Raw genomic sequence first — 25,790 nt, 5'->3', positions numbered from 1 at the left:
TTAGTTACAAGTGAAGAAATATTTCTGTTGCAATTCCTTTTACTTGTTTCTGGACTGCTGTGTAGTGTAAATTGCACAGCAATGTGAGAAGAAGCAGCTTTAAGAAAATGAACTGGTTTATTTCTACAAGAGCTGCGTTGAGGGAGTTCCTGAGTTTCCCCCCCCCCACCTTTGACATACCCGCTGAACTTGAGTGTTCTTATTTATTTGGATTTTAGACTCAAAATTAACTCTTCCATACTTTTAAAAATCCATTGATTTCATTGCTAATAGCTTAGTTAAAGTTCTGACTGAGATCATACAGGCTTCAGCAAATCTGTGTATCAAAGCATAGCAAACCCTGCTTTCTCTTCACAGAAGCAAACCCTTCTCTTCTCTTCTGTAGGGGGCTCTACATTTTGTGGTATTGCATCACTGTGTTTGATGGGCAAACTGGAGGAAGTTTTTTCAGAAAAAGAACTGAACAGAATAAGAAGATGGTGTATAATGAGGCAACAGAATGGCTACCATGGACGACCCAACAAACCTGTAGACACTTGCTATTCCTTTTGGGTGGGAGCAACATTGAAGGTAGTGTACAGAACAAGTGTAGGGATAGCTATTGACTTGTTTTGATTTCTTTAAGCACTGTTTTCTTTGCTTGAAAGCGTTAGATATTTGACACAAGTGCACCAATATGCACCAATGGCTATAAATGTCTTTCGTCTTGCAAAAAATGCAGGAAATGGAGGTTTACCAGATTAGTGCTGTGCTGTTACTGCTTATCTCAAAAATAGGTGCTATATTCTAGTGTTAAAAATATACTAACACTTAGTTAAGACTTAGTGTTAAAAGTATACTAAGACTTATATTACTGTTATAATCCAATTTCTTTTCAGCTCTTGAATATATTCCAATATACAAATTTTGAGAAAAACCGAAATTACATCCTGTCAACTCAAGATCGCCTTGTTGGTGGATTTGCCAAGTGGCCCGACAGCCATCCAGGTAAAATAACTTCTCAAAATTGCAATGAGTATGTTCTAAGTAAGAAATAAATTCCAGCAGTCAAACATCTGAGAGGTGTAAGGGAAACCATACCCTTCCAAAAAAACCCCAGAAAAACAAAGAAAACCAACCAACCGACCAACCAACCAACCAAACCCAAAAAAACCCTCAAAATATAAAGGGGTTTTCATTCTTGAAATGGAAAGAGGGAGATTAAATTTGTCCTTGTTCAGCCACAAAGGAAGTGAATCTTGTTGTTTAGATTACTGTTAAAAGAGTATCACTGTGTTGGGCAGTCACGAGTTTTCAGTTTAGAAATTAGAAGTAAGGATGATGTGGTATAGTACATATCTCTTTAATACAGTATAGTATAATAAAGTAATCAATTAGCCTTCTGAATCAATGGAGTCAGATGCATCATTCTTCCCTGAGGAGGGGGATTGCCTGCTGATCCAGTATATGGCACCTGATTATTTGTTTTCCTTGGTTGTAATTACTCAGAGGTGTTCGAATATGGGTTGAAAATTGGCTACTACAGCCTGAAATTTTTTTTTTTTCCTTTTCTGTCTTTCTTTCAGATGCTTTACATGCCTACTTTGGGATCTGTGGTTTGTCATTAATTGGAGAATCTGGTATTTGCAAAGTTCATCCCGCCCTAAATGTAAGCACAAGAGCATCAGAGCGTCTTCACCACCTTCATCAGATCTGGAAAACACGGACTTTAAACAGCGTTCAGATGACACACACCTCTCTACATGACTGATTTAGACTTGAATTTAGTTCTGGTAGCATAACTGTAGCCCAGGGTTAAAAGCCATGTATAACCAATGTGCTCTTTTAAGTGCTGGAGTCATACAATCAGATCTGTGTTGCTGGCATCACTTTGATAGGGAGTTGCCTTCAGCAGGTTATTCTGCATTGTGAAATGGGGAATATTTTGATTATATAGAAGTTTGTCACCGCAGACTGTAAATGGCTTTTCAGATGGCTTTACTTCTAAGAAATCCCTTGAGGCATTTAAACTTCATTTTAATTTTATTTTTTTAAATTTGTGCATACTGTGTCAAAATATATAATGGGGAAGTATTTTCAAAATTGTTTACATATCATACAGTATAGCACAGAATGGTGAAGTTCTTTATAATCTTACTGTTTGACATATTTTTGGGTAGAGAATCTCTCATATTAAGTCTCAGTTAAAAATTACCTATTATCATCAACTTTCAAATTCCATAAACTTTGTTTTTCACAAACAAATTAATTAAATACAAATAAAATTATTTTGTTCAATATACTGGACTTTTAAGGTTGTGTGGCCTTACTAAATGGATCTCATAATTCTTCTGAGTAGATTTTACACAGATGCAGTGGATTGTTAGCCAGACAGAGTTTTCATCTGAAATAGTTTCTTCACGTGAAGTTCACTTAAGAGTGTGGCATATTGATGTGCATCAATAAGAGATATTCAGCCCAGTCTTTTGGAAGCATACCTGTATGCAAGAGTAGCATTAGACCCTGCTTCCAAAGACAAACCTTTGCAATACATTGAAGTTGTTTGAATTAGAGTAATGATGAACATTCTCAGCTTCTTTAGTGCTTTACTAGTGCCTTACTTTGTATGCTTGAAGTGCTGTTCAGAGTTGAAGGAAGTAACTTTGCAGCTGGTGTGTTTGTGGCAGGTCAGTTTGTGCATTCAGTAGACACCACATCTTTCAACTTGCCAGTCATTAACAGCACTTTTTTTTCTTAAAGGTTCCAAAGATAACTGAAGACTTCCTAAGACAGATTAGGTGCACCATTTGCTGTTGGAATCCATAAAGTTAGAGGGTTTTTAGGAAATGGTTAAAAAAGTATAGGCCTCAGACTGAAGTTTTGTTAGCATTGCAAATACAGCAGAAAAGTTTCCCAAGCAGTAGAGCATACGTGACAAATAACAATAGGCCAAATAAGATTGGATAGATTGCTTGTCAATATGTGTTGTTTTATGTATGATTGGCTGAAATCTAGACTGAGATGGTTTTATGTTATTCTGTAATACTCCACCTCCCTGCCATTCCCTGTGGATCAGCGAGCTGTTAACATCCTGTCTCCATTGTCTAACAGTGTCCTGAGACTGATGTGCTGAAAATAAAAAAAGCTCTTCACTGGTCTGGTTTGTCCAGTGTTGTCCATATCTGGACGTAATTGCCGCGGCAAGTGGGTTCCTCTGTAAAACGTGGGTTCCTGACCCTCGCATTTGCCACTGCTGAGCCCAAAGAAACAGGATGTAGATCTTTTTGGCTAGCAAAAAGAGCTTTGGGGATAAACATGATTCCTGTTTTGCAATGCAGGGCAAGTGGAAAGGGTAGTGTAGTGGTACCCCTAGCACACATGTCAGAGAGGTCCAGTAGGTATCTTTAGGCTACCAGAACAATCCCCTTGTCCAAACCTGTAGCAGCCTTCCTACCTAAATAGATAGGTTTTATTTCTGTAGCAGATTTATTTTCATGGCAGCATTGGGAGCATGACTAGTGATAGTTGTCTGCTTGGAAAAGCAGAGGACGAGTGGGGCGGGGTGTGTGTGATCTGGACATGTCCCAGTAGACACTTTACTTGGAGGAGGAGAGACGCAGTAGTTGTAAAAACTGGGAAGTCTGGAACCAAGAGAACTGCGAGGCCAGTGCTGGAGAGGGGGAATGAGGTGCTTGAGTAGGACTGTTGCAGAGTGAGAGAAATGAAAACTGGGAGATACTGAGGCTGGAGGCACCAGTGAAGAATATGGAGTAGTAATGGAACCAAACTGGTGGAAAGGATTTGAGCTGTGTAGGGTAAGACTGGGGAGCAAAAGAAAGGTACTGACTCAAGGAACATGAAGGAGATAAGGAGCAAAGATAGAGTTTGGGAATTGGTTTTACTGACCACATGCTGAGATGACCAAAAATCCAGCCACAAGTAAAAAGAACTAGCAAGATACCTGAAAGAGAGTATCTCCCAGGCAGGGGGCTCACTACTGCAGTTCCTGTGGGAATCCCATTTTCCTGAATAGGCTGAATGGGATGTTGGTCAGCAAAGGCTGAAGTAGCTTCCCTGAGCAGAAGTCTCTAAGGTCATAGGGGTCTACCTAGAAAAAAATCCATTTAAAACCAAACAATAAAAATCTTGAAGTAAAAATTGATCAAAAAAACATGGTATTTTCTTGTCTTTGCATCAGATGATGATGACAAGTTGACTTCATGGTAGGATAGGATGGATTTCTGGTGTAGTTACAATGAAGGTGAGATGTAATTGTAGCTATCCATCCCCACCACTGCTGCTTTGCCTTGCCGGTGAACCATCTTTGAGTTTTTTAGTTTTTACCACATACCCTGGTAGAGGGAGTAGCTTTGAGTTTCAGAAGAGATGAATAAAGTATTCTGAGTCTCTGCTGGGAAACAGTCAAAATATTTGTTCTTTCTTAGCTTAGTGAAAAATGATGTATTTTACTATGGTGAGGCAAATCCATACTTGCAAAATGCTGAGCTATGGTTCCTGAGTTGTCCTGTGTGTGACCACATTCTCATCTGTGAGGGACATCGGGGTCCCTCAGCAGAAAATATGGGGGTAACAGTGAAAAATCATACAATGTGAATAAGAAAAATTCTCATGGAAAGTAGTTTAACAGTTTTCTGTCTCAAAAAAACAGGTAAAGTTTCTTGCTATGTTTTCTGTAAGCTACCCTAGGTTCTTTATATGGATTTTACATTTCTTATCTCCTTGGCCCCCAGTCTACAACATCTTTTCAGGCTGCCTGTTGACTGCAGAGCTGGCCTTTCCTAAAGGTTGCATAAGGTGTATTTGTTTCTCATTAACCCAAAGTTTGATGAAGGCAGCAAAATACCTATGCTTTCATCTCACACTGAGTATCTAATTACTTTAATTCTTTTGAAATCTTTAATCTTTTTTAAGTTGATAAAAATCAGTACTAATAATCAACTCTGCATATATGATTTGCCATTCTGAATGTCCCAACTTATGTCAGGCAAACAAATTATGAACATTGAATGTTCTTGTAGCAGACATCTGGATTCTGAGTGTATTGAATTGTCTCTCTGATTTTTGTGGTTTATTGTGTCTTTTTACTAGAAAAATGTTAAATGAGAAATCAGTGGACAAGAGTTTCACAGAAGTCCATAACCTAAAATCACTTTTAAAGGGGATACATCAAAATAGAGCTAAAACTTAAATGTGAACTGTGAAGTTTAAATGTAGCTAGAAAAAGTAAACCATGTGATTATTACCTACCTCTAATAATTTTGTGTTAACCACAGCTTTACATTGCTGAGACTGAACCTACATAAGAAATTCATGCATTGAATGGCTTTACCATGTGCTTGAGGACGAAAAACCTCTTGGCTATCAGGCTGACAAATGTGAGTGCCTCTATCCTATCTGAAACACTCCCAAACTCTGTGTGTGGCCCGAGTTTCTCTTCCAGAAAAACTGCTTTAAAATGGTATGTTGAACAAAGGAAGTCAAATGTATCTTTTGCATAGGATGTGAGGACTGGGGATTTAAACATTGTCACTAGATTTGTACATAGCTGCTAACAGATGTAACACCATTTTGGAAGGCTGCTTCTAAGCATGTTTGTATTTATAAATTTTCATATTGAGAACTATTTTTTCTAAATGGAACAATCATCATCACTGAAAAAACTAGCAAGTAAATTGGGTATTGCAGAAATACCTGACATGCATATGCTGAAGCACATATTAAGAGTACCGTGCTCTCTGCTCTATTGCCCAAGGTAAAAGACAACCTGAGAGGAGCTGAAGAAGCTGCCTCAAATTTGCTTTCTCCATGGATGCCAGTATAGAAATTAAATATTCTGTAGAAACTGTTGTGTTCCCTAAAAAACACATTTCAACTTTGTGCCAAGTGAGCCGTTCAGTGTGGGGTTGCCTAATATAGAACGGAAGAAACAGTGGTTTCCAAAGTCAAAGCCTTTTATGGACAGCCCATGTCCTGGCATTTTGGAGAAACTTGCTATCAGTGTCCCTGTGGAGGTCAAAGAGGTGTCAGGACATGCATAAGAAGCAGAGAGACCCTAAGTAAGAAGATGCTATTGTTACAACTAAATATGAGACATCTCCAAAATTCATCATTGAATGAGATTATTGGTCTGTTTACGTTGATGTTAAATACTGTGGTGGTTCTGAAAAGCTCTTTTTTTGCTGTTGCAAGAAAAGACCACTCAACAAGTTTTCCTCACTTCAGAGGACACTGGGTGGGAAAAAGGAAAGACTCAACATCTTTATACTAAATGGTTATTAAATTACTCCACTGAGTGGTTACAATGTGTTGTAGATTTACACTTTCTGTTCACCATTTTTATGCTTTTGTGTTCCTGGATCTCTGTTTGCCTGGTTAGTTTCTGAGTTTAATAAAAATCGATGAGCTGTTGAGAAAATGTGGGAAAACTGTAATTTCTTTTTAACTGTAGCTCTTGTCATGTGTTTTTTCCCAAGTTACATGTTCTGGGTGAGGACCTGTCTTCCTAAGGGCACAGAGCACGACAGCCTCCAAAGCTGAACCCATCAAAGGCAGCAAACCCTGACACTACTGCTTTATTTTTGAGGCACTGGAGAAGTGCTTGTTTGGTAACTACGTTGTGAGAACATAGAATCACGGAATGGTTTGGGTTGGAAGGGACCTCAAAAATCATCCAACTCCACTGCCAAGGGCAGGGAGACATGCCACCAGATCAGGTTGCTCAAAGCCCAATCCAACCTGCATTTGAGCACTTTCAGGGATGGGGAATCTACAGCTTCTCTGGGCAAACCTTTTCCCAATGCCTCATCACCCTCAATAGTGAAGAATTTTTTCCTAATACCTACTTTGTCAGTTTTAATCCCCCTTGTCCTGTCACTACGTGCCCTTGTAAAAAGGCCTTCTCCAACTTTTTTGTAGGGTCCCTTCATGTCCTGGAAGGTGCTGTAGGTCTCCCCAGAGCCTTCTCCTTCCCAGGTCAGACAGGCCCCTCTCAGCCTGTCTTCACAGGAGGGATGTTCCAGCCCTCTGATCATCTTCGTGGCCTCCCTTGGATGCACTCCTGAAGGTCCGTGTCCTTCTTAAGTTGAGGATCCCCAGAGATGGATGCAGCACTCCAAATAGGATCTCACCAGAGCAGAGCAGGGCAGAGCAGAGGGGCAGAATCCCCTCCCTCCCCTGCTTTGGATGCAGCCCAGGGCATGTTTGGCTCTCTGGGCTGGGAGTGCCCATGGCCAGGTCATGTCCAGCCTCTCACCCAGCAGCACCCCAAGCCCTTCTCAGAACAGCTGCTCTCAATCCATTTGCTGCCCAGCCTGGCACTTTGCTGTACAAAACTCCTCCATGAGGTTCACACAGCCCCCCTTCTCAAGCCTGTCCAGGTCCCTCTGGATGCTATTCCTTCCTTCTGGTGTGTGGATAGCACCAAGCAGCTCAGAGTCACTGGCACACTTGCTGAGGGTGCGCTGAGTCCCCCTGTCCCTGCTGCCCACAGGGTTGTGGAGCAGTGCCAGTCCCAACACCAGGCCCTGCAAAAGGCCACTCGTCACTGGTCTCTGCTTGGACATTTGGAGTGGTCAACAACTCTCTTGAGTGAGACTGTACTGCCCATTCCTTATCCATTGAGTGGTCCACCCTCTCCAGTTTGGAGCAAGGATGTCATGTGGAACAGTGTCAAAGGCTTTACACAGATCCACGTATATCATGTCAGCTGTCCTTACCACATCCATCAGTGTAAGCCCATCTGCGAAGGCCACCAAAATTGTCAGGCACTATTTGCCCTTAGTGAAGCCATGCTGGCTGACACAAATCACGTACTTATTTTCCACGTGCCTTACCATAATTTCTAGGAGGATTTGCTCCATGATCTTGCCTCCCACTAGGGTGACGCTGGCATCCTTTAAAATGTTTCATCTGCAGATACAGGCTCTGTACTTGGGAATAGGACAGGACAGGCTGCTATCACTGGAGAACAAGTAGAATTCTGAGGAAGAATATGGTCCTCACTTGCAGTAAAAAGAGAAACTTCATTGAGGAAGAGAAAGTCTGTGAAAACAATCTGCATGCTCTCTCATTTTTAATTCTCTTGAGAATTCTCTTGAGAATTAAAAATGTTCTGGAAAGAGGTTTCAACTTGCCACACAAGTTGTTTATACTAAATTTACAAATGCAAGGAGGGAGATATGAATGTAACAGCTGAGTTTTGATACTTTTATTCTGTTTGTGAAAGTGACTTCCAGACCAGGAGCTAATCTGTTGTGTTGAGTCTGGCTGAGTTCATTTTCCCTTAGCAGCCCCTCACAGTGCTGTGCTTTGCACTGGCAGCTGGAAAGGTGCTGATAACACAGTGCTGCTCTGGTTGCAGCCGGGCAGTGCTGGCACAGTGTCAGTGCTGTCTCTCCAGCACTCTTGCCTACCCCATCAGTAGGCTGGGGCTGGGCACGGTTCTGGGAGAAGACACAACCAGGCCAGCTGATCCAAACTGACCCAAGGGATATTTCGTTGCATATGCCATTAGCTCAGATACAAAAGCTAAGGGAAGGAGGAGGAAGTAGGATGTTTTTATTTACAATGTTTGCCTTCTGGAGCAACCACTCCAGGTGCTGAAGCCTTGTTCCTGGGAAGTGGCTGAACATTGCTCGCCAACGATGGGAAGTAGAGAATAAACCTATTTTTTTCCCTTTGCTTTTGCATGCGCAAACTTTCACTTTTGCTTTAGTAAACTGCCATATCTGAACCTGTGAGTCCTTTTCAATCTTACTTTCTCTCTCCTGTCCATCTGGGAAGAGGGTGATAGAGTGGTTTGGAAGGCATCTGGTGCCCAGCCCAGGTCAGCCCACCCCACCCCAACCTCTTTGGATGCTCAGTCTGGGAGAGCGTGGAGGCTTTCATGAGGCTGTTTCTGCAAGATCCAGCCTGAGTTCCATCAGAACTCTCCCTGTGTTCCCTTTGCTCCAGACATGAGACAAAGGCTCTGTCTCACCCTGGGAGGGAGGATCTCACCTTATCCTTTTACATGAAATCTGCAGAAGAAAAATTTGAAGTGAAAATGAGTCAAGATTTTCTGTCATTTATCGCTCTTTGTGAGTGCTTGTGGGGCAGGTGCTTATGCTGCCTGGAAAACTAAATATGCAAGAGTGCTGTTGAAATTGCATGCTGCTTTTGTTTAATTTAAAGGTTTCCCTAAGCACAGAGCTATATTTATTTGCTGTTGTGCTGTCCAGAAATCTTTGTGTAACAACCTTCTTTAAATTACAGCCAAGCCTTACTAAAATAAACTCACTTGACCAAAGTGAAGTTTCATCTTTTTTCTCAACATCCATTCTGCTTATTTTATCATTAAAACCTCCTTTGAATTCGGACCCTAAAATGGGCAAAGGGATCCTCTGTGTAAACCTGTTGCCCAGGGAGCATTTGTCAGGGGTGCTCTTTCACAGCAGGTTAGACTAAGAACTGTTGAGCATGGTATAGGAACAGTTGATCCTGCCTTGGGGCACTTTGGTGGACTATTTCTTACAGTTATTTAGATTCCACTTTAATTTATTTTTTTTACCACCCCTGAACCCCAAACCTGTGGATTCTTAAACCAAAGACAGCTTTGCTCTGTTGGGACAGTTTATTGTAGAGCCAATCTGTGAGGTACATAGATGGGAAGGTGGGACAGGGGGAAGGTTTCTACAAATAGCACAAAAATATTCCAGAAGGAAATCAGAAATCTTAGTTCGATTGGGCATACATGCACTCTGGTCTGTACACTTGTGTTTTACAGATCAGCTGTCCTCAGGAGGTACTTGCTGTCTAGCATCTTTCCAAAACACCCTCTGAAATATGCAGTTCTCTGGTGAGGTCAAGGACAGGAGTCTGCTCAAGAGAAGTCCTGATGAGGCTTTCCAACACAGGCATGGGGCTCTTCTGTATTTTTGTATACAGCTCTATATATAACTCCCTGTATGTGGCCAGAATGAGTCCTGCAGGGCGGTGATAACATGCCCTCTGTGACTTCCCAGTTGCTATAGATAGCTTCCTGTGCACACCATGCAAACTGCTACTACCACCAATTTTTTTCTGATGGCTCCATGCCTTGACATCTGTTTTCAGTGTAAAGAAACTCCAGCCTCCAACAACTTAATTCTACAGAATAAGGAGCTGCTAATGCAAGTGAGGACTGTGATGGTGGGCATCTGAAGAAAAGGTGTTAACTGCTTTGACAAGGTGAGCTTCCCTGGCCTTAAGACAAGTCCTGTCCCCTTCCCTTCTGCCAGCTCTGGTTTATCCTAGTTTTTATTAAACACAGGAATGAGGGAGCAGCAGAGGCACATGTTTACTCTGCCCAGGATGCACACTTCTCCCTGCTGAGGGGCGTTGCCAGCTCTGACACGAGCTGGGAATGGCAGCTATCAGTGGGAAAGCTGTTCCCCAGCCTTGTGACAGCTTCTGAGCTCAGTGGCCACCAGCACAGACCTGGCCAGGCATCCCAGCCTGGGCTGTGCCCCATGGGCCCTGTGCACAGCAGCAGGAATGCTCCTGGCATGTTTCTCCTTCTGCCCCTGGATGGTCCTAACACTGCATTTCCCTTGGCCTCTACCTGTAACCCCTCAGGACTGTTGAAGGCTTTCTCAGCTCCTGTGACTGCAAGTCATGGTCCAGAAGCCACAGAAAAGGCAGGCATCACAGGTCCCTGCATAAAGCAAACACAAGCACACTGTTTTTGGCTGCAGCAGAAACCTGAGCAAACACACAGGCATCTGAGATGTTACGCAGCGTCTGTTCCCCAGGGAGAGCAGTTTCTTAAACCAAAGGCTCCACTGACTTTGGAGAGCAACAGTTCCCACAGTTTCCCTTCTATAAAAGGAAATTAAATTCTGCAGCAGCTGTTGATATGATAGCCAGTCTGGACTGGACTCCCTCCCATCCCCTTACTGGCTGCCCAGCCTACTCCAGCTACCCACAGGCCACTTGTCCTGTCAGAACAAATTGAGCTTTCTGGTGCTTTTTGATGCTAGCTGGATTTGGGGTCAACACGGACATAAAGAAAGATCTTTTTTAAAAAAAAAAAAAGTAAATGCCCCAATCTCAGTCACTTCAGTAAAGTTTTGTGCTCTGTAAACACTGGAAAATGAAGATTCAGGCACTTTAGGTGTGCCTTGTCTTATGGGTTGAGACAGCTCTGGCCTAAGCACTTCTGCTCGTCTACTGCTGTCACTCAGGAACAGATTTTTCTTGTTTGCTTTAAAGTAATGGTAAAAAAAATTAAGCCAGGCTCAAATGTTCAATTTTGCCAACATTTTACACACCTCAGTGTGTAACATAAATGCAGTTCAACATAAATGCAGTAAAATTGTAATAAATAATACAATATTCCAAACTAGTATGAGTTTGTCTATCTTTAACATCTTTGAAATCCTTGCCTGACAAGTTATTTGGGGAGGGGACTGAGAGGGGTCACCCAAATGCACACTAACATGCATTTGACTTTCCTCTCCACAGCAAGGCAAGGCGGGTGTGCCTCTGTGGATTTAGTGTGCTGTAAGGGAATTGGAGGGAAGTCTGTTCTGCCCAGTTAGGCTGCTGCGTCAGGGAGGCCTGATGAGAACTGCTGTACTTGTCAAGCAGTCGTAGAAGTCAAAGGAACGAAACGAAATTTTCATGGGAATCCAGGGAGATTTCATTTCCTCGAAACTTCAGAAGAGAGTGTAAGTGCTTGTAGGCCCATGGCAGGGACTCATCATGGGAGACTGTGCTGCTGCAGCCTGTGACCTGTGAGATGAAGGCGAACAAGGCCACACAGCAAGGCTGACAACAGCTCGCTTTGCTCGGTGGTATCTGTGGGACAGCGCCTGGAGCCACGGCTCTCTGCCTGGCTCTGCACCTCGTGGTGCTTTGCTTGCAGAGCAGCTCACAAGGGGAACCAGGCAGAGCCATGATTTGGGGGTTTGGACCCCAAATACTGCTGGCCAGGAACAAATTTATGCCCCACACTCCACACAAGGGGACCAGGGAGTAGGAGTGTCACTGTACTCTACCCCTGGCTTTTTATTAGCACTAAAAGGAGCAATTCTCTTTGCAGTGACTCCAGACAAAGTCCCCCAAGTGACATTTCTGACCTTTTGCTCTGTGATGCACATCCCTTTATACACATAAGCCAACTTTGTCTGAGCCACTTGTTCTTTGACAGGTCACCAGTGCCTTTGTCAGCCTTGGAGGCAGAAGGAGGCTCAGGAATGCAGTGCTGCCTGCCCAGAGGCGGCAGAGTCACTGCTCCTGCAGGCAGCTACTCCAGCAGCGTTCCTAAATGCTGATCCCAGCTGAGTACTGGTGTTAAATGGAGCCTTTGGGGGTGCAGTGGGGCAGTGGGGGTTCTGGAGAGCCTCAGGTGCCCAGCGGGCGCACAGGTGAAGGGGCAGGCTCGCTCTGGGGACACAGGAGGGTCACACAGCACCCTCGGGCGCAGCAGGGCCTGCACCCGCCTTGCTCTGAGCACAGCCAGTCTGCAGGGAGCTTAATCCACCTTCAGAGGGGATTAAAGACTTCATTAACCCATGGGTAAATGCAGGCGATGAATTTCAGTGTAGGAGCACAGCATGCCACTTTGAAAAAGGAAAGTTAATTCAAACCTAATCCTGGTGTAGTTAAGCTGAAAGAAAAGTGTAGGAGCCCAGCTGACACACTTAAACCTTGAAGGCATGAATTGGACAGGCCTTGTAGAAGGGTGTAATAGTCTCTGAAGGCCAGCTGAGTCTAAAAGGCTTTCATGTCTATGCTTCATTCTTCAGAGCCTTCACAATTACAGACCTGCCCCTTTTGAAAAACACACAAAATTACTAAAACATACATGACAACATTTGCATGCAGATCTCAGCAGTGATCATCTTTCCCTTATCTTTCTCTGATTTGCATGTCTCTGATTTCTTCATTAGACGCATTGTTTTAAGTAACTGAATAGAGTCAGTAAATTAATAGACTTAAGCTTGCTGTGTTTTGCTCAATTAATATTTGTTAAAACTTTAGATAGCCCAAATTCTCTTTGTATTGTCAAACTTGATTAACAGTAGTTGCAACAAAAAATGGCAATTACATGATATATTCATGGTATGCATAATTATGTACTTTATTCCTCATAAATATCTAATAACATACTCAATACATTAAATATTAATAGTGGTCTACATACTTAACCCATATTTTTTAAATGAGCTTGTTCCCAGGGGCATGTGATACTCTTCTAGTGTCACATGGGCAGGCTAGGAGGAAATCATACATAAAGATAATTTTTCAAACAGTGCAGATGCAGTTTTCTCTCTGTACTTTATTTTGTGTGCTTGTGTGTGTCTCAAAAACACTGAATGAATATATTAGAATTTGAAAAGAGGTCTTTAAAGGGAGCAAGATAAAAAAGCCTAGGGATAGGTATCTCCAGTCAAAAGGTTTGAGCACAGTAGAACAAATTATTTGGCTCCAATAGATCATGGATTTGGAATTCACTTTTAAATTTTATTACATTTGCCAAGGACTTACAGCCAGAAGAGAAACAAGAGGGACAGGCAAAGGGTGAGAATCTTTCTTCTGGCCATTAGCAACCAAGTGGATTGTGTTAGCCACTGCTTCAGTATCTCATGTTGTTTAATTGCCATATTAAGTCCTATGTGTTTAGTGACCTTCACGTTTTTGCTGTTTTCTATTAAAGTACATGAAAATAAATAAAACCCTATTTCAGTCTGCGATGATCAGGGATAAAAACGAGATTACTAAGGAAGTTTAGAGACATTGAAAGGGTAAAAATCAAACTCTCCAGCAGAAAGTGAAGATGTGTTTTGGCAGCTGCATCATGTGAGAGATCTGGGGATCCCAGGCTAAATCTGGATCCTGAGTGGAGTTCATTAACATGGTTGTTAGGGTAAAGGTGCAGGAGTTGGCCACCTTGAAAACAACATCAGTTAAAATGTGGAAGAGATGCACAAACAGACAGTTTTCTGACTGCTTGTCAAGAGACTTTGGAAAGTTTTGCTTCTCTATTTACCTGAGAGCAGCACAGGTGGGGAAAAAATGGCAGAAAAAATGCCCCTGTGGTGCCTAGGAAAACTAGAGATGGGGTTCATTGCGGGGAGAGGTTTAGGTCTGCATGCAAGTACTCTGCTCTTTGAAATAGTTTGGTCTCACTTGGCCTGCTTGCAACACCTTTCCAGCCAACATAAGGTCTCATCTGTTCCATGGCAATTTTCTTCTGGCAGTGACAGTTCACATCTACATCACTCCCTGCAGAAGGAAGGAGTTTATATAAAATTCATAAACTATTCACATGGATTCTCTTTCATATTACTCAAGCAGGATGCAGGCTCAGAGAATAAAAGCAGGTCACAGTCTTTACCAGAGACATGCACACTCTCCTTTCAGAGGTGTTTCTTCCGTGATTTCAAATGTTTGCTCACATGTACAATTCAACAGTGAAGCACTTCATGTCGAACACTAGCACAGTTTTCCACTAGTGATCTTTAACATCCCCTTTCTTGCATCTCCATTGTTCAGTGACATAGGAGTTGTCTGAGATGAAAGTACATCTACGCAGATCCCTGCACCCTATAAAATAGAACTGCTCTTTCTCTCCTTAATACTGAATTATTTAGCTAGCCCTTAACCATACCACCTGCAACTGGTTTCAAACACCCTTTAAGCTGATTTCCTCAGGTGGTGATGGCCAACAGGTTCAAGTGTATTTACAGGAGCACAGTGGGAGAAGACCAACCTCCCCATGGTGCTAGACAGCTACTGAGGGTGTGTGCTTGGCTGGATTCCCTGTGCCATGGAAATGGGAAAATACCTCACAGTCCTAGGGGAACAGAAAGACAAAAGCATCTGAGTGAGCTTTACCATTCAGATTTAGTTTAGAATTCAACTAAGACAGAGAAACAGATCAAAGAGAAAATCTAGAGCTGTCATCATTGTCCTGGGAGAATCAAGGTAATTCACAGGTCAGGAAACACAAATTTCCTTTGTGTTTTCATTTGTGTACCAACATGCCACAACAGAACCTTGTGCTGCATGGCATTTCAGGATTAAAATTCAGGACCAGTTTTTCCACTGATATAAAATTATACTGAATATTTTATACAATTTGGTAATCTGACTGGTGTCCTTATTATTTTTTGGAGACCTGCTTCAAGTTTAAGTAACAGAAAACAAATATGATTCTGCATGTTTCACTTTAACATAATATGATGTACTCTTAGATAATTTCATGACAACAGAAGGTTTGATTTGATCCTGATTCCTTAGAAAGGAACCGATGTAGAACACAAAACAAAAGAAGGAAAAGCATGAAAAGCAATTTCATATCTTGTATTTACGTGGAACAGGTGAGGAGCTCCCAGCTATTTTCAACATACAGCCCACCTCAGCAAAGGTTGTGTAAAACACAGCCATCAGTTTCCAAGAGGGGTGAAAGCCCCTGGGCCACCAGCTGCAACTTGAAGCTTCCCCATCTGTCTGCAGCCTTCCAAGTGTGCATTCCCCTGTCAGCCTTCTGCCATTCAAGGCAAAGGCTGGCACAAGCTGTCTGCTATCCAAGGAGAAGTAAACAGGGGCCCTCAGAATGGCTACAGGAATCGTTATCTTCTGCAGAAGATAGTCCCAAATTCCTAGCTAGTCTGGATATATGGAGAGAGCTTGTGTAAATGACACTGAACGGGCTCTGCTCAGGCTTGCTGGACTTGCAGAAAAAACACTTTTCTGCAGGCCTGATGGCAGAGCGCCCTGTCATGCAGGGGCCAGGATCATCCTGGCTAGAGCTGCTTGGGAGGATGCTATTGCTGAAGCTGTGAAATCAATGCAAAAGTGGTTTGTGGCTTCCTCATGCTTAACTATCACTGGCAGCCATCTGAACCTGGAGCGCTAACAGAGCTAATCCTGAAACAAAACCACTCCAGGAAGAGATCATGAAAGAACCATCAGCTTCTTCCACCTTCTCCTGTATCCTTTTTACCCTGGCTAATTTCATGACTTGAGCTACATTTACATCTCTTTACATTTACATTTACATTTATCAATTTATGGAAGTGGGACATGAGGAGGTGAAGGAAAGGGGACAAGGAATCGTCCTTTTTTTTGTCCTAAGTCCTTGAATTGCAGCCCAGGCTGGCCATAAACTACAAGGTTTGGCAGAAATAGAAAAAAAAGCACACAACCCAAACCCAACTGTCAAAGAAAAAGCATCATGAGACAGCAGCCAGAAATTCAGAGCACACAGTTCACAGTACCAGTGTGGCTGGTGGCTGAAGAACACCAGACAGAGCTCTGATTTGGAGCAGATCCATGGTGCATGCACAGGAGGATGCTCTTGTCTCACACTCTTTGGCTGGTGGCTGTTGGGGTTGCTTGACCAAGAGATGACAAAGCTGCAGAGAGGCCCAGTGCAGGCGTGCCTTCCGCAGAAAGCATTCCAGGGAGTGAACAGCTTGTGCTGTGGAGCTCAAAGGGTTGTAAATTCCCTGGCTTTTCACACAGCCTGTCATTAAGGAGCTGTAGGGTCAAAGGTATGTTTGCTCTTGGTGCTGGTTATGGTTTGGAGATTCGCTCTGATATTGTGGTACAGCCTTCCATGAGGCAGGAGTGCTGCTGGGGCTAGCATGGATTGCTGCAGACGGCTGCTGGGCTGGAGCAGCTTGGGAGAAGCAAGGTACTCCTTAGGCAGCCCCTTGTCCCAGCCTCAGCCAGCCCTGCCCTCTACCAGCACTCCACACTGAGACAAAGAAATTAGTGAAAACTCTCTACATGACTGCCATTTGGTGAGCTGAAATCAAATCAGGAAGCAAAATATCTCACACTGAATTCAATTATATATGGAGGACTGCTCAGCTGTGTGGGCGATGACATCTGACTGTCCCCAGTGCCACTGCCTATTGTTTATTCCTGGGCTGTTTGCACAAAAGCAAGAAGTGCACTGAAAGCCTGTCTATATCATAATAATGAGCTATTTGAATAATGAGTAATTTGATAGACATAATTGTGCAATATCTATTAACAGAAAAGTCTCAAGCTATTCATGAGTCCCGTTTCCTGAGAAAGGAAGGATATACTATTTCAGTGAGTAACCTGTAGAGAGAATTTGAGATAACATTACTACTATATCAATATCTTAGGAAATGCAGCCTCTGAGGGGATACATTATACTGTTATAAAATACTCTTTGGTGTGTTTTCATCACACAGGGGTGATGTGCTCCATGGGATACCTGATAGCTACAGCGTAAGAAAGGCTTGTCACCTTCCACCCCTCAGCTTGGAAGAGGACTGGTGAGACAGCACTGGGCTGGCCATTCACCTGTGCTTCTCCCCCAGGTCTTGCAGGCAGCTGGGACCTTTGTGTTTGGGGAAGTTTGACTCCAGAACAGGAAGGAATGAGCCACTGCTGGCTGAAGCAAACTGCAGTTCCTCCACCAGAAGGAAGGTGTATATAAGGCATGGAGCAGAGTGTGATGTCTGCCACGTGTCAAAAATCATTCCCCAGCTGTCCTGTGGAGCTCCCTTGCCCACTGTGTCTGGGTGGTTGTGCAGGGCCTCCCTCACCTGATAGCTGATCCTCATGCCTGGTGTGTACATTTCAGTGGGACTGATGGTTGCCTTCATCAAGAAGAGGATGGTACTCGGCTTGCTGGGACCAGTTTTTCTGCCACAGTTGTATACAGGCATGTTGTATCCATCTCATCCGTAAAAGCTTCATCAGGCCTGGGATGAAGAAAAGAGCTGACAGGAAGATTTCTTCCTGTTTGAGTTACCCCACAAACACATCACCAGTAGAGTGCAAACACACGAGAGAGATCATGTATGCAATGATGCACATTAGTAGGTGTCCTCTTTCGAGACACAATTTGTCATTTAAACAAAAGCTTAGAAGTTAAGAAAGCCAGGTGGACCCTGAGCACAAATGCCTCATTCTGTTCCTCAGCATACATCCACTACAACCCGTGCTTTGAAAGGAGGGATGCCCACCTCGGGTGTTGCCCTGTGGGGCATGCACAGCCACCAGCCCAACGCCACAGGCTCGGTGACTGATGCAGCCTCACTCAGTTCGGACGAGACCTCCAGCAGGTGCAACTTTGCCCACTTTGGCACAGCGCCCGCACCTGGGCAGAGGCGGTGCCAGCCGCCAGCCCTGTCGGACGCTCCGGGATGAGGCGTTCTCGGCAGCATCCCGAGCCCCGTGCGCAGGTGGGCGGGCAGAGCATCCGCGGCTCCGGGGCGGCCCTTCCGCGGAGCGCCGCGGCACCGGCGCCGGGCAGCGCGAAGGGAGCGCAGGGGCGGCCCGGGAGCGATCCCGGGGCCATGGAGGCGGCCGCGGACAGCGCCCGGTTCGCCTACATCCAGGAGCTGCTGCGGCGGGACAAGGTACCGGGACAGCGCGGGGCACCGCGCGGGGCGGGCGGGCAGAGCCCGCGGGAGAGACCGCTCCCTCCGCCAGCGGTTCGTCGGGTTTTCAGGGGAATATCGGGGGAGGAATGACTCGTCTGTACAGCTAATGTACTCTGGAGGCTCGACTAATATTTGTCACACACTTCCGAGGCTACGGGGTGAAAACGTTAAAAAACAATTTCCACGCGAACTCCCCCGGCCCAGCACAGCCCAGCTGGGCACGCATCTGTCGAGTCCCAGCCGCGCTCCTGCTCCGTGCGCGGGGAATGCCCCGCTCCAGCGGGATGGGATGGGCCTGCCCGGGGGATGCTGCTGCTGCTGCTGCTGCTGGCCACCGCCTGCGGGCAACGCTGCGGAGAGAGCTGCCTTCCCCAGGCTCCGATTCAGGGCTGGCACGTATCTTGAGGAAAACTTGTGCGCGCATTTCGTAGGAAAAAAAAAAAGAATAAAAAGAAAGAAAAATGAGGAAATCCAAATTCTTGTACTGCTGAGGTGCTGATATGTGGGCAACTTCTTGTACTGCTGAGATGCTGATATGTGTGAAAACTAGGGAGCACCAAAGATTAAGGCACAGTGGGTTTTTTTTTAAAAAAATGAAGCAGCCACAAGTTTAAACTATTGTTTAATTATTGTTTGCCGCAATTATTTTTAAACTTAAGAATAATTGTGGCAAACAATGATGCTATCAGAAATATTGCTTATTCCAGACTCATCCTGATGGCTTTCCAGCACATCTCCAAAGGCTGCCTTCACAGCCGGGTCTTTGTACACATCCTTCTACCTCTCCCTCTCCTCCACTCCCTCTTCTAAAAGTTCTGGAACAACATTTAGAGCAGGTGAATGAGGAGTTTCCTGGGTGATTTTCTGATTCTCCTTGCCTGAGCATAATCATGAAAAGGAAAATTCAGTCTTGTTCTGTCCATTTTACACACCAAAGAAAATCATAAAGTGTTTCAGGCCAGAAACGCCTTGTGCCCGGAATGTCGCTGCAATGGGACAGTGCTACATCTGTCCCTTATTCCACAGTCAAGCAGTTTGTACTTAATTCAGACACCCTCTGCAAGAGCATATGGCTTGATAGACAGCAGAGTTGGCACAGTAGTGTGAAATATGCATGTTTATCACAAACAGTGCTGTTGTTTATACACAGACAATGACATTGCCAACTGCCATCATCACAGACACTCGATGTACATGAAGAAAAGGGGAGTAAGATCAGTTGTGTGACTCCCACAGACTTCCCATGGTAGCAGTCACTGCTTGAGCTTCTCCAGCTCCCCGCTCTGGGACCTTTTGCTCTCCACATTTTCCTTTTGCATTTTTTGAACCTTCAGACCGGGGTTTTAGATTACAGCCTCTTTGTAATTTATTGATGTTATCCAGCAGCTTGGAGGTATTCTGCTGGGATAATTAAACTGCTTTCTCAGATGACATAAATCATGCCAGCAAAAGGACTCTTCTGCATGCTAAACTGTATTTGCTTGGGGTCAGGGTATTGCTGCTTAGAGGTTTCAGCACTCCAGTCTTCCTGTTCCCACTTCCCCCCATCAATAAAGCTTTTTCAATAAAGCCTGGAAGCATTAACATTCTCTGAGTTAACTGCTAAGCATCTGGCTTTCACTGAACAAAGATCTATTAGAAAATCAGGACACAATAAGAATACTTTACACTTGCACACTCACTCTCAATGTGCAGGGTCCCTGCAGTACGGTGCATCAGCTCTTGGATCCTGGGCACATGACCCCTTTTGGCAAGCATGCTGTTTTTCCACTTAGCTGGCAACCTCCCTCAGACCTCTCAAACAGGGCAAATCATTATATATCACTTTTCCCCGGGGGAATGTCACTTCAAAAACCTGTTATCCCTTTTAATGATCTGTACTTGTTATTCTCCTGTGACTCCCCTCCATACATACAACTTGCACATAGTACCTAGAACAGAAAGATGCATGTAGCACTTTTAGTTCCAACAAGACACTCCTTGTGTAATCCATATATCCACAACATCTGTTTAGGCTCACTACAATACTCTCTGAGATATTCTGGGCCTCCGTGGCACCTGTCACAAATGTCACAGTAGCATCTGAGAACTCCAAAATACCCCTGAGAGACAGATTAACAACTAACTGCATTTTGTATCAGAGGCACTGGTGCAGAAAGAGATTGTATGACCTTCTTTCAGGACTCTGAAATCTCAGTTCAAACCATAGTCATCTCTCTCAAAATGATACATTGTTCCAGAAATGGTCTCAGGTTGTTCCAACCCTGCCTCTTCCCCACCCTCCCCCAAATTATTCCCGGTAAGTTTACTTTTGCAGTAGACAAAATACACTCACTCCTACCCCAGCTATTCACCCAAACTCCAATTCAAATTGGTTTACCTTCATAGGTGTGTGGCACTTCTGTGCTGAGAAGACAAACAACCCTGAAACAAGGGATTAGGATATTTTTGTTTTATGATGAGATACTCTGGCCATAGTTGTGTTCACTTTGAAACACCCAAAGTCTACAGATCCATGCTAGCTCTTCAAGTGGAAGGTCAGCTGTTGTGAAGAAAAAACTGAGCCTCTATTCCTGAGCCAAAACAGACACATTTCTCTGAGGCAGCATAAATTCCTGCCTTACTGTGCCTTATTTTTTAGCCTCCATGACTGGAAGAAACCTGTGGGTAAAAGTCATCTTCATTAGGCTCAGCTGTTCAGGAGAAGAGAAGTAAGTAGAGAAGCAAATTGCATCGCTGACAATTTACAGAGAGTGGAATGAGGGCTAACACCCCTCTGAATTCCTCCTGGAAGAAAACACATTGCACAGGGAGAAAAGTGTTTGTGTGTCAGGACAGTCAGTCATACTAGCTCAGGAAAAATTCTGTTCTCATCCTGCATATCTCCACTGTGATGTACTGGCTCCAATAATATTTTCAGTCAGAGGAAGGTAGACCAGCAGGAAATGGATTCAGTCTCAAGCTGTGGTTGCAAAATCAGCATTAAAATGTCTTGAAAAGCTTTGGTTTGAGGACCTTCTGAAGGCAGGGGAGGTGTTGGCAGAACCTTTCTGGTGCTTTGGGACAGGCTTGTGTTTTTTCCTGCAGTAAGACTCCAGCTGCACTGTTTAACAAGTGTAGGATTTTTACAGCTTGTTGGAAAGCAGTGCTTGATCCCTCTTCAAACTATCTTAATAGTCAATGCAAATGAGCACTTGGGACATTTCTGCATATCAATTATTTAATTAACAAGCATATTTAACCTGAGGTAGGGTGGAAAAGAGGATGCCAATGCCCACCCATCCTAGTTACTGTTTTCTTCTGCTGTCTTGGGAGCGCAGGGCCTGCTGTAAATCTTGGTCAGGCCCTGTCTGCCAAAGCAACTGGGCTGAATTTTGAGGGATGTGTAGAGCTGCTTAAACACTACCCAGGCATTACTCCAGGCAAAAAGAGTCCCTTGTGAGCAAAACGGGTGTACAATTGATGCACATCTTTGGCTGGAAACAAAGCAGAAAGATAGGCCTGACTTCTGCAGTCATGCTGATCTTATTAACCCCCTTTTCAGAAGCCAAGGACAGGAGTCTTTTCTGACATTGGTTTGTGCTCTTATCTTTTTAATGTATCCATCATTTCTAGCTGTTGCTTTTCCTCCCAATACTTGAAGCTGATGAGAATTTTGGCACTGCAAATTTAGTAGTCCCGAGCTGGGGGAGGATCAAAAGGCTAGTAAAAAGGTGTAAGGGCAGAAGAGGGAGTTTTGCCCTTTGGAGACCTTCAAGGATGTTTTCTTCCATGCAATGGAGGTGGTAATTAAAATCTTGCTCTAAACCACCCTGAAGCCAGAGCAAACAGGTACACAAACAAGATAATACCTTAATGCCCTGTTAAGAGGTTGAACAAGGAATAATTCACAAGTCCTGGCAGTAACAGTAGCTGGCACTTTGGTCCACATGAAGACTTCAGGAGGCCAGGGGAAAATGTGTGCTCCATGTTTGTCTGCACTAGCAACATCTACTGTGCTGGCATCTACACCTTTGGCACGGAGCTCAGAATGGTTTTCCTTGCTGAGGCACCAAAGACAAAAGTTCATCCTACTGTTTCAAAGGCAGCCTTACAGCCCAGGGGTCTTTGTCCTAGTCTGGGGCTGATTGTTTGTGTGGCCCTGCACCAGCCACAATCAGTGGTGGGTAGCATGCTAGTGCAGACAAGTGCTCATTAAAAACTGGTAAGCCTGCTGGTAAGGAAAGCTGGAATCAGGGAAGCTGGGGAATAGCAGAGTTAGGTAAGAGATAATATCCTTATTCAGAGGCTTGCAAATTAGTATTCAAAACATAGTTGGAAGGCTGACAACATATGACCTTACCAACCTGTTCTCCCCACGCCCAGTTAAGTGACATGTTTCAGTTTGAATACACACACTGTACATTTGCTGGCATTATCAGAATAATTTCAACCAGAGCACTCTGTATTTTTATGAAACTGGTTACTAAAGTAAATGCTAAATAATATCTTTATAAGTCTTCTGGAGAAAGTTCTTCTTTGTTATACTGGAGATGTAAAAAATTACCTCTGTCTTCATGATTTGTGAGTGTAAATTTCCATTCAAGTTTCACATCCAGGCCCCAAAACCCAGGTGTAAATAATGTCCAAGCAAGGCATGTCAACAGTGTTTGTTTTATTGACTCATATGAAAAGTAGTTTTCAGGGGAAAAGGGAACTTCTTATCCTGATGTTTTTCTTCAAATAAGCAAGTAGGTCAAATTTGGTGTTTGTCAAACTGGCAACATTTCATCATTCATATAATCCAGGGTTCATGTATTTTAATTAACTAAACCTCCTTCCCCTGTGTAATGTGAGGACAGTGCATGCTTTCACTCAAAGCTCTCTAACTGGTTCTTTCTCCCTTAGCTTAAGCTATGTTAACTATTGCCACTGCAGTGGTTGTGTGTGCACCCTTGCCAAAACCTGAAAACGCTGGAAATTTAAAAGTATTTTTAGTTTGTTCTGGTGGATGGTGAAAAGGGTATTTACTACCACTTTTCCAATGGCAACGTGCTGTAAGGGAAGGGTAGGAGGTGCTGGCCATCATAACCACTTCTTCACCTCTTTTTCATCCTAGCTGCCACAAAACCTGCCTGGTGCATGCCCCTGCATGATATTTGAGAACTCAGGGCAGTCAGGCAAAGCCCCCAGTGACAGGAAAAGGGGAAACACCACACCTATTTTTGATTAGGGGATGAAGGAAGGTCTGGGTAATTACAGACTTGTGAGCCTTGCCTTGGTGCCTGGGAAGATCATGGGACAGGTCCTCATGGAAAAATGTTAATGCACATGAAAAACAAGGAGGTGGTCTGAGACAGCCAGCACAGCTTCAGAAAGGGGAAATTGTGCCTGATCAAACTGGTCGCCTTCTGTGATGGGGTGACTGCAGAAGTTGACAAGGCAAGACCGAGAGATGATCTCTGTAAGGTCTTTGACACAGTCCCACATGACATACTTATCTCCAAATTGGAGAGACATGGATTTGATTGATGGACTATTCAGTGATAAGGAATTGGCCAGAGAGCTGTGATCAATGCCTCTGTGCGCAGGTGAAGGCCAGTGATGAGTGGTTTTCCTCCGGGCTCTCTCTTGGGACTGGCACTCTTCAGTATCTTTATTAATGACATGGGCAGTGAGATCCAGGGCACCCTCTGCAAATCTGCAGGTGGCACAAAGCTGAGCAGGGCAGCTGACACAAAAGAAGGAAGGGATGCCATCCAGGGGGACCTGGACAAACCAGAGAAGTGGGGCCATGAGAATCTTATGAAGTTCAGCAAGTGCAAGTGCAAGGAGCTGCACCTGGACTGAGGCAATTCCAAATGTGAGGACAGACTGGGAGAAGGAGTCATTGAGAGCAGCCCTGAGGAGAAGGACTTGAGGGTTCTCAGGATGAAAAGTTGGATATCAGGCACCAGTGTGCACTTGCAGCCCAGAGAGCCAATTGTATCCTGGTCTGCATCAAAAGAAGTGTGGCCAGCAGCCTGAGGGAGGAGATTATCCCCCTCTCCTCTGCCCTTACTCTATCCACCCAGAGTACTGCATCCAGGTCTGCGATTCTCAGCACAAGACAGACACAGATCTGTTGGAGTGAGTCCAAAAGAGGGCCATAAAAATGATCAGAGGGCTATTGCACCTCTCCTGTGAAGACAGGCTCACAGGGTTGGCACTACTGAGCATGGAGAAGAGAAGGTTCCATGGAGACCTTACCATGGTCTTTCAGTACATAAAGGGGGCTTATGGAAAAGACGGAGAGGGAGTTATTACATGGCCAGGTAGTGTAAAAAGGCATAATGAATTTAAACTTAAAGAGGGCAGGTTTAGATTATATGTTAGGAAGAAATTCTTCACTGAGAGGGTGAGGAGACACTTGGCATAGGTTGCCCAGAGTAGCTGTTGGTGCTACAACCCTGGAGTAAGGCCAGGTTTAAGAAGGCTTGAGCCATCCATTCTGGAAGGTGTCCTGGGGATTGGAAATAGATGTTTGGGTTGAGAGGACACTGTCTGAAGCTGCATCAGGAGTAGTTTAGCTTGGACATGAGAGGGAATTTCTTCAAAGCCCAGGGAGGTAGTGAAGGTATTTCAGGAAAGACTGGATGTAGCTCTTGGCACCAAGGTCAAGTTGACATGATGGCTCTAGGACACAGAGTGGACTCGATGGCCGCAGAGGTCTTTTCCAACCTGGTTGGTACTGTGATTCTGTGATCTTCGAGGTCCCTTCCAACCCAAGAGATTCGGCGATAAGACTCGGCGATTCAATCACACGGATACCACGGGGGGTGATCAATGGCTGGGCGGGAGAGCCCTCAACACCGCCGGGACGGGCGGCATTTCCGGGGCCGCCTGGCGAAGGACAAGGACCAGGACAATAGCAGGGCAGCGCGGCGGCGTCCCGCGGGGCGCGGGCGGCGGGGCCGGCTGGACAGCTCCGCTCTGCGGCGGCAGCGGCGGCCGCGCCCGCCCCGCCCCGCCCGCGCTGCCCCGCGCCCGCCCGCCCGCCCGCCCGCGTTCGCCCGCCCGCCCGCGCTGCCTCCGCTGCCTCCGCTCGCCATTTTGCGCCGGGCGCCGCCGCGGGCGCTGCTCCTGCGTGTCCCGAGCGCCCGCCCGGGCTGACGGCGCCCCGGCGCAGGAGGAGGAGGAGGAGGAAGCGGTGCAGGGATGGAGAGCGATCGGCTGGAGAGCCCGGTGAGCGCGGGGGGAACCGGCGGGGCGCGGCCGCCAGGGCGGGGTGCGGCGTTGCTCTTCCTGCGCCGCGGGGGGCTGTGGGGTGCGCGCCTGCCCGTCAGTCCCTCAGCCCGTCAGTCCCTCAGCCCGTCGGTGCCCGCGGTGTGCGCCGGCACGCCCGGCCCCGCGGGGCTGTCGGCGCCGCCGGGACGG

The 25,790-nt window shown here is 45.1% G+C and overlaps 2 protein-coding genes across 3 annotated transcripts in view; both read left to right on the top strand.

The window, feature by feature from the left end:
* The window catches only part of PGGT1B (protein geranylgeranyltransferase type I subunit beta), a 30,657-nt gene extending 27,873 nt beyond the window's left edge, over positions 1–2,784 (top strand). Inside the window, 4 exon segments of the mRNA XM_054286462.1 lie at positions 386–570; positions 879–987; positions 1,566–1,700; positions 1,703–2,784. Coding sequence (XP_054142437.1) covers positions 386–570; positions 879–987; positions 1,566–1,700; positions 1,703–1,746 — 473 coding nt within the window. The 3' untranslated portion in view covers positions 1,747–2,784.
* A 15,524-nt stretch (positions 2,785–18,308) lies between these two features.
* Positions 18,309–25,790, top strand: part of TRIM36 (tripartite motif containing 36) — a 29,097-nt gene continuing 21,615 nt past the window's right edge. The window contains exon 1 of one of the 2 annotated variants that reach the window (XM_054286671.1): positions 18,309–18,371. In XM_054286671.1, the coding sequence (XP_054142646.1) occupies positions 18,309–18,371 (63 nt within the window). Of the gene's footprint in view, positions 18,372–25,571; positions 25,599–25,790 lie in introns of those variants that run through there. The other variant, XM_054286678.1, reaches the window with a different exon arrangement.

The sequence above is a fragment of the Melozone crissalis genome, unplaced genomic scaffold (assembly GCF_028551555.1).
Source record: "Melozone crissalis strain CALT ecotype California unplaced genomic scaffold, PUWL_Pcris_2 ptg000005l_1, whole genome shotgun sequence".
NCBI lineage: Eukaryota > Metazoa > Chordata > Aves > Passeriformes > Passerellidae > Melozone > Melozone crissalis.
Note: the sequence above shows the minus strand (reverse complement) of the source record. Positions and strands in the feature narration are given on the sequence as shown.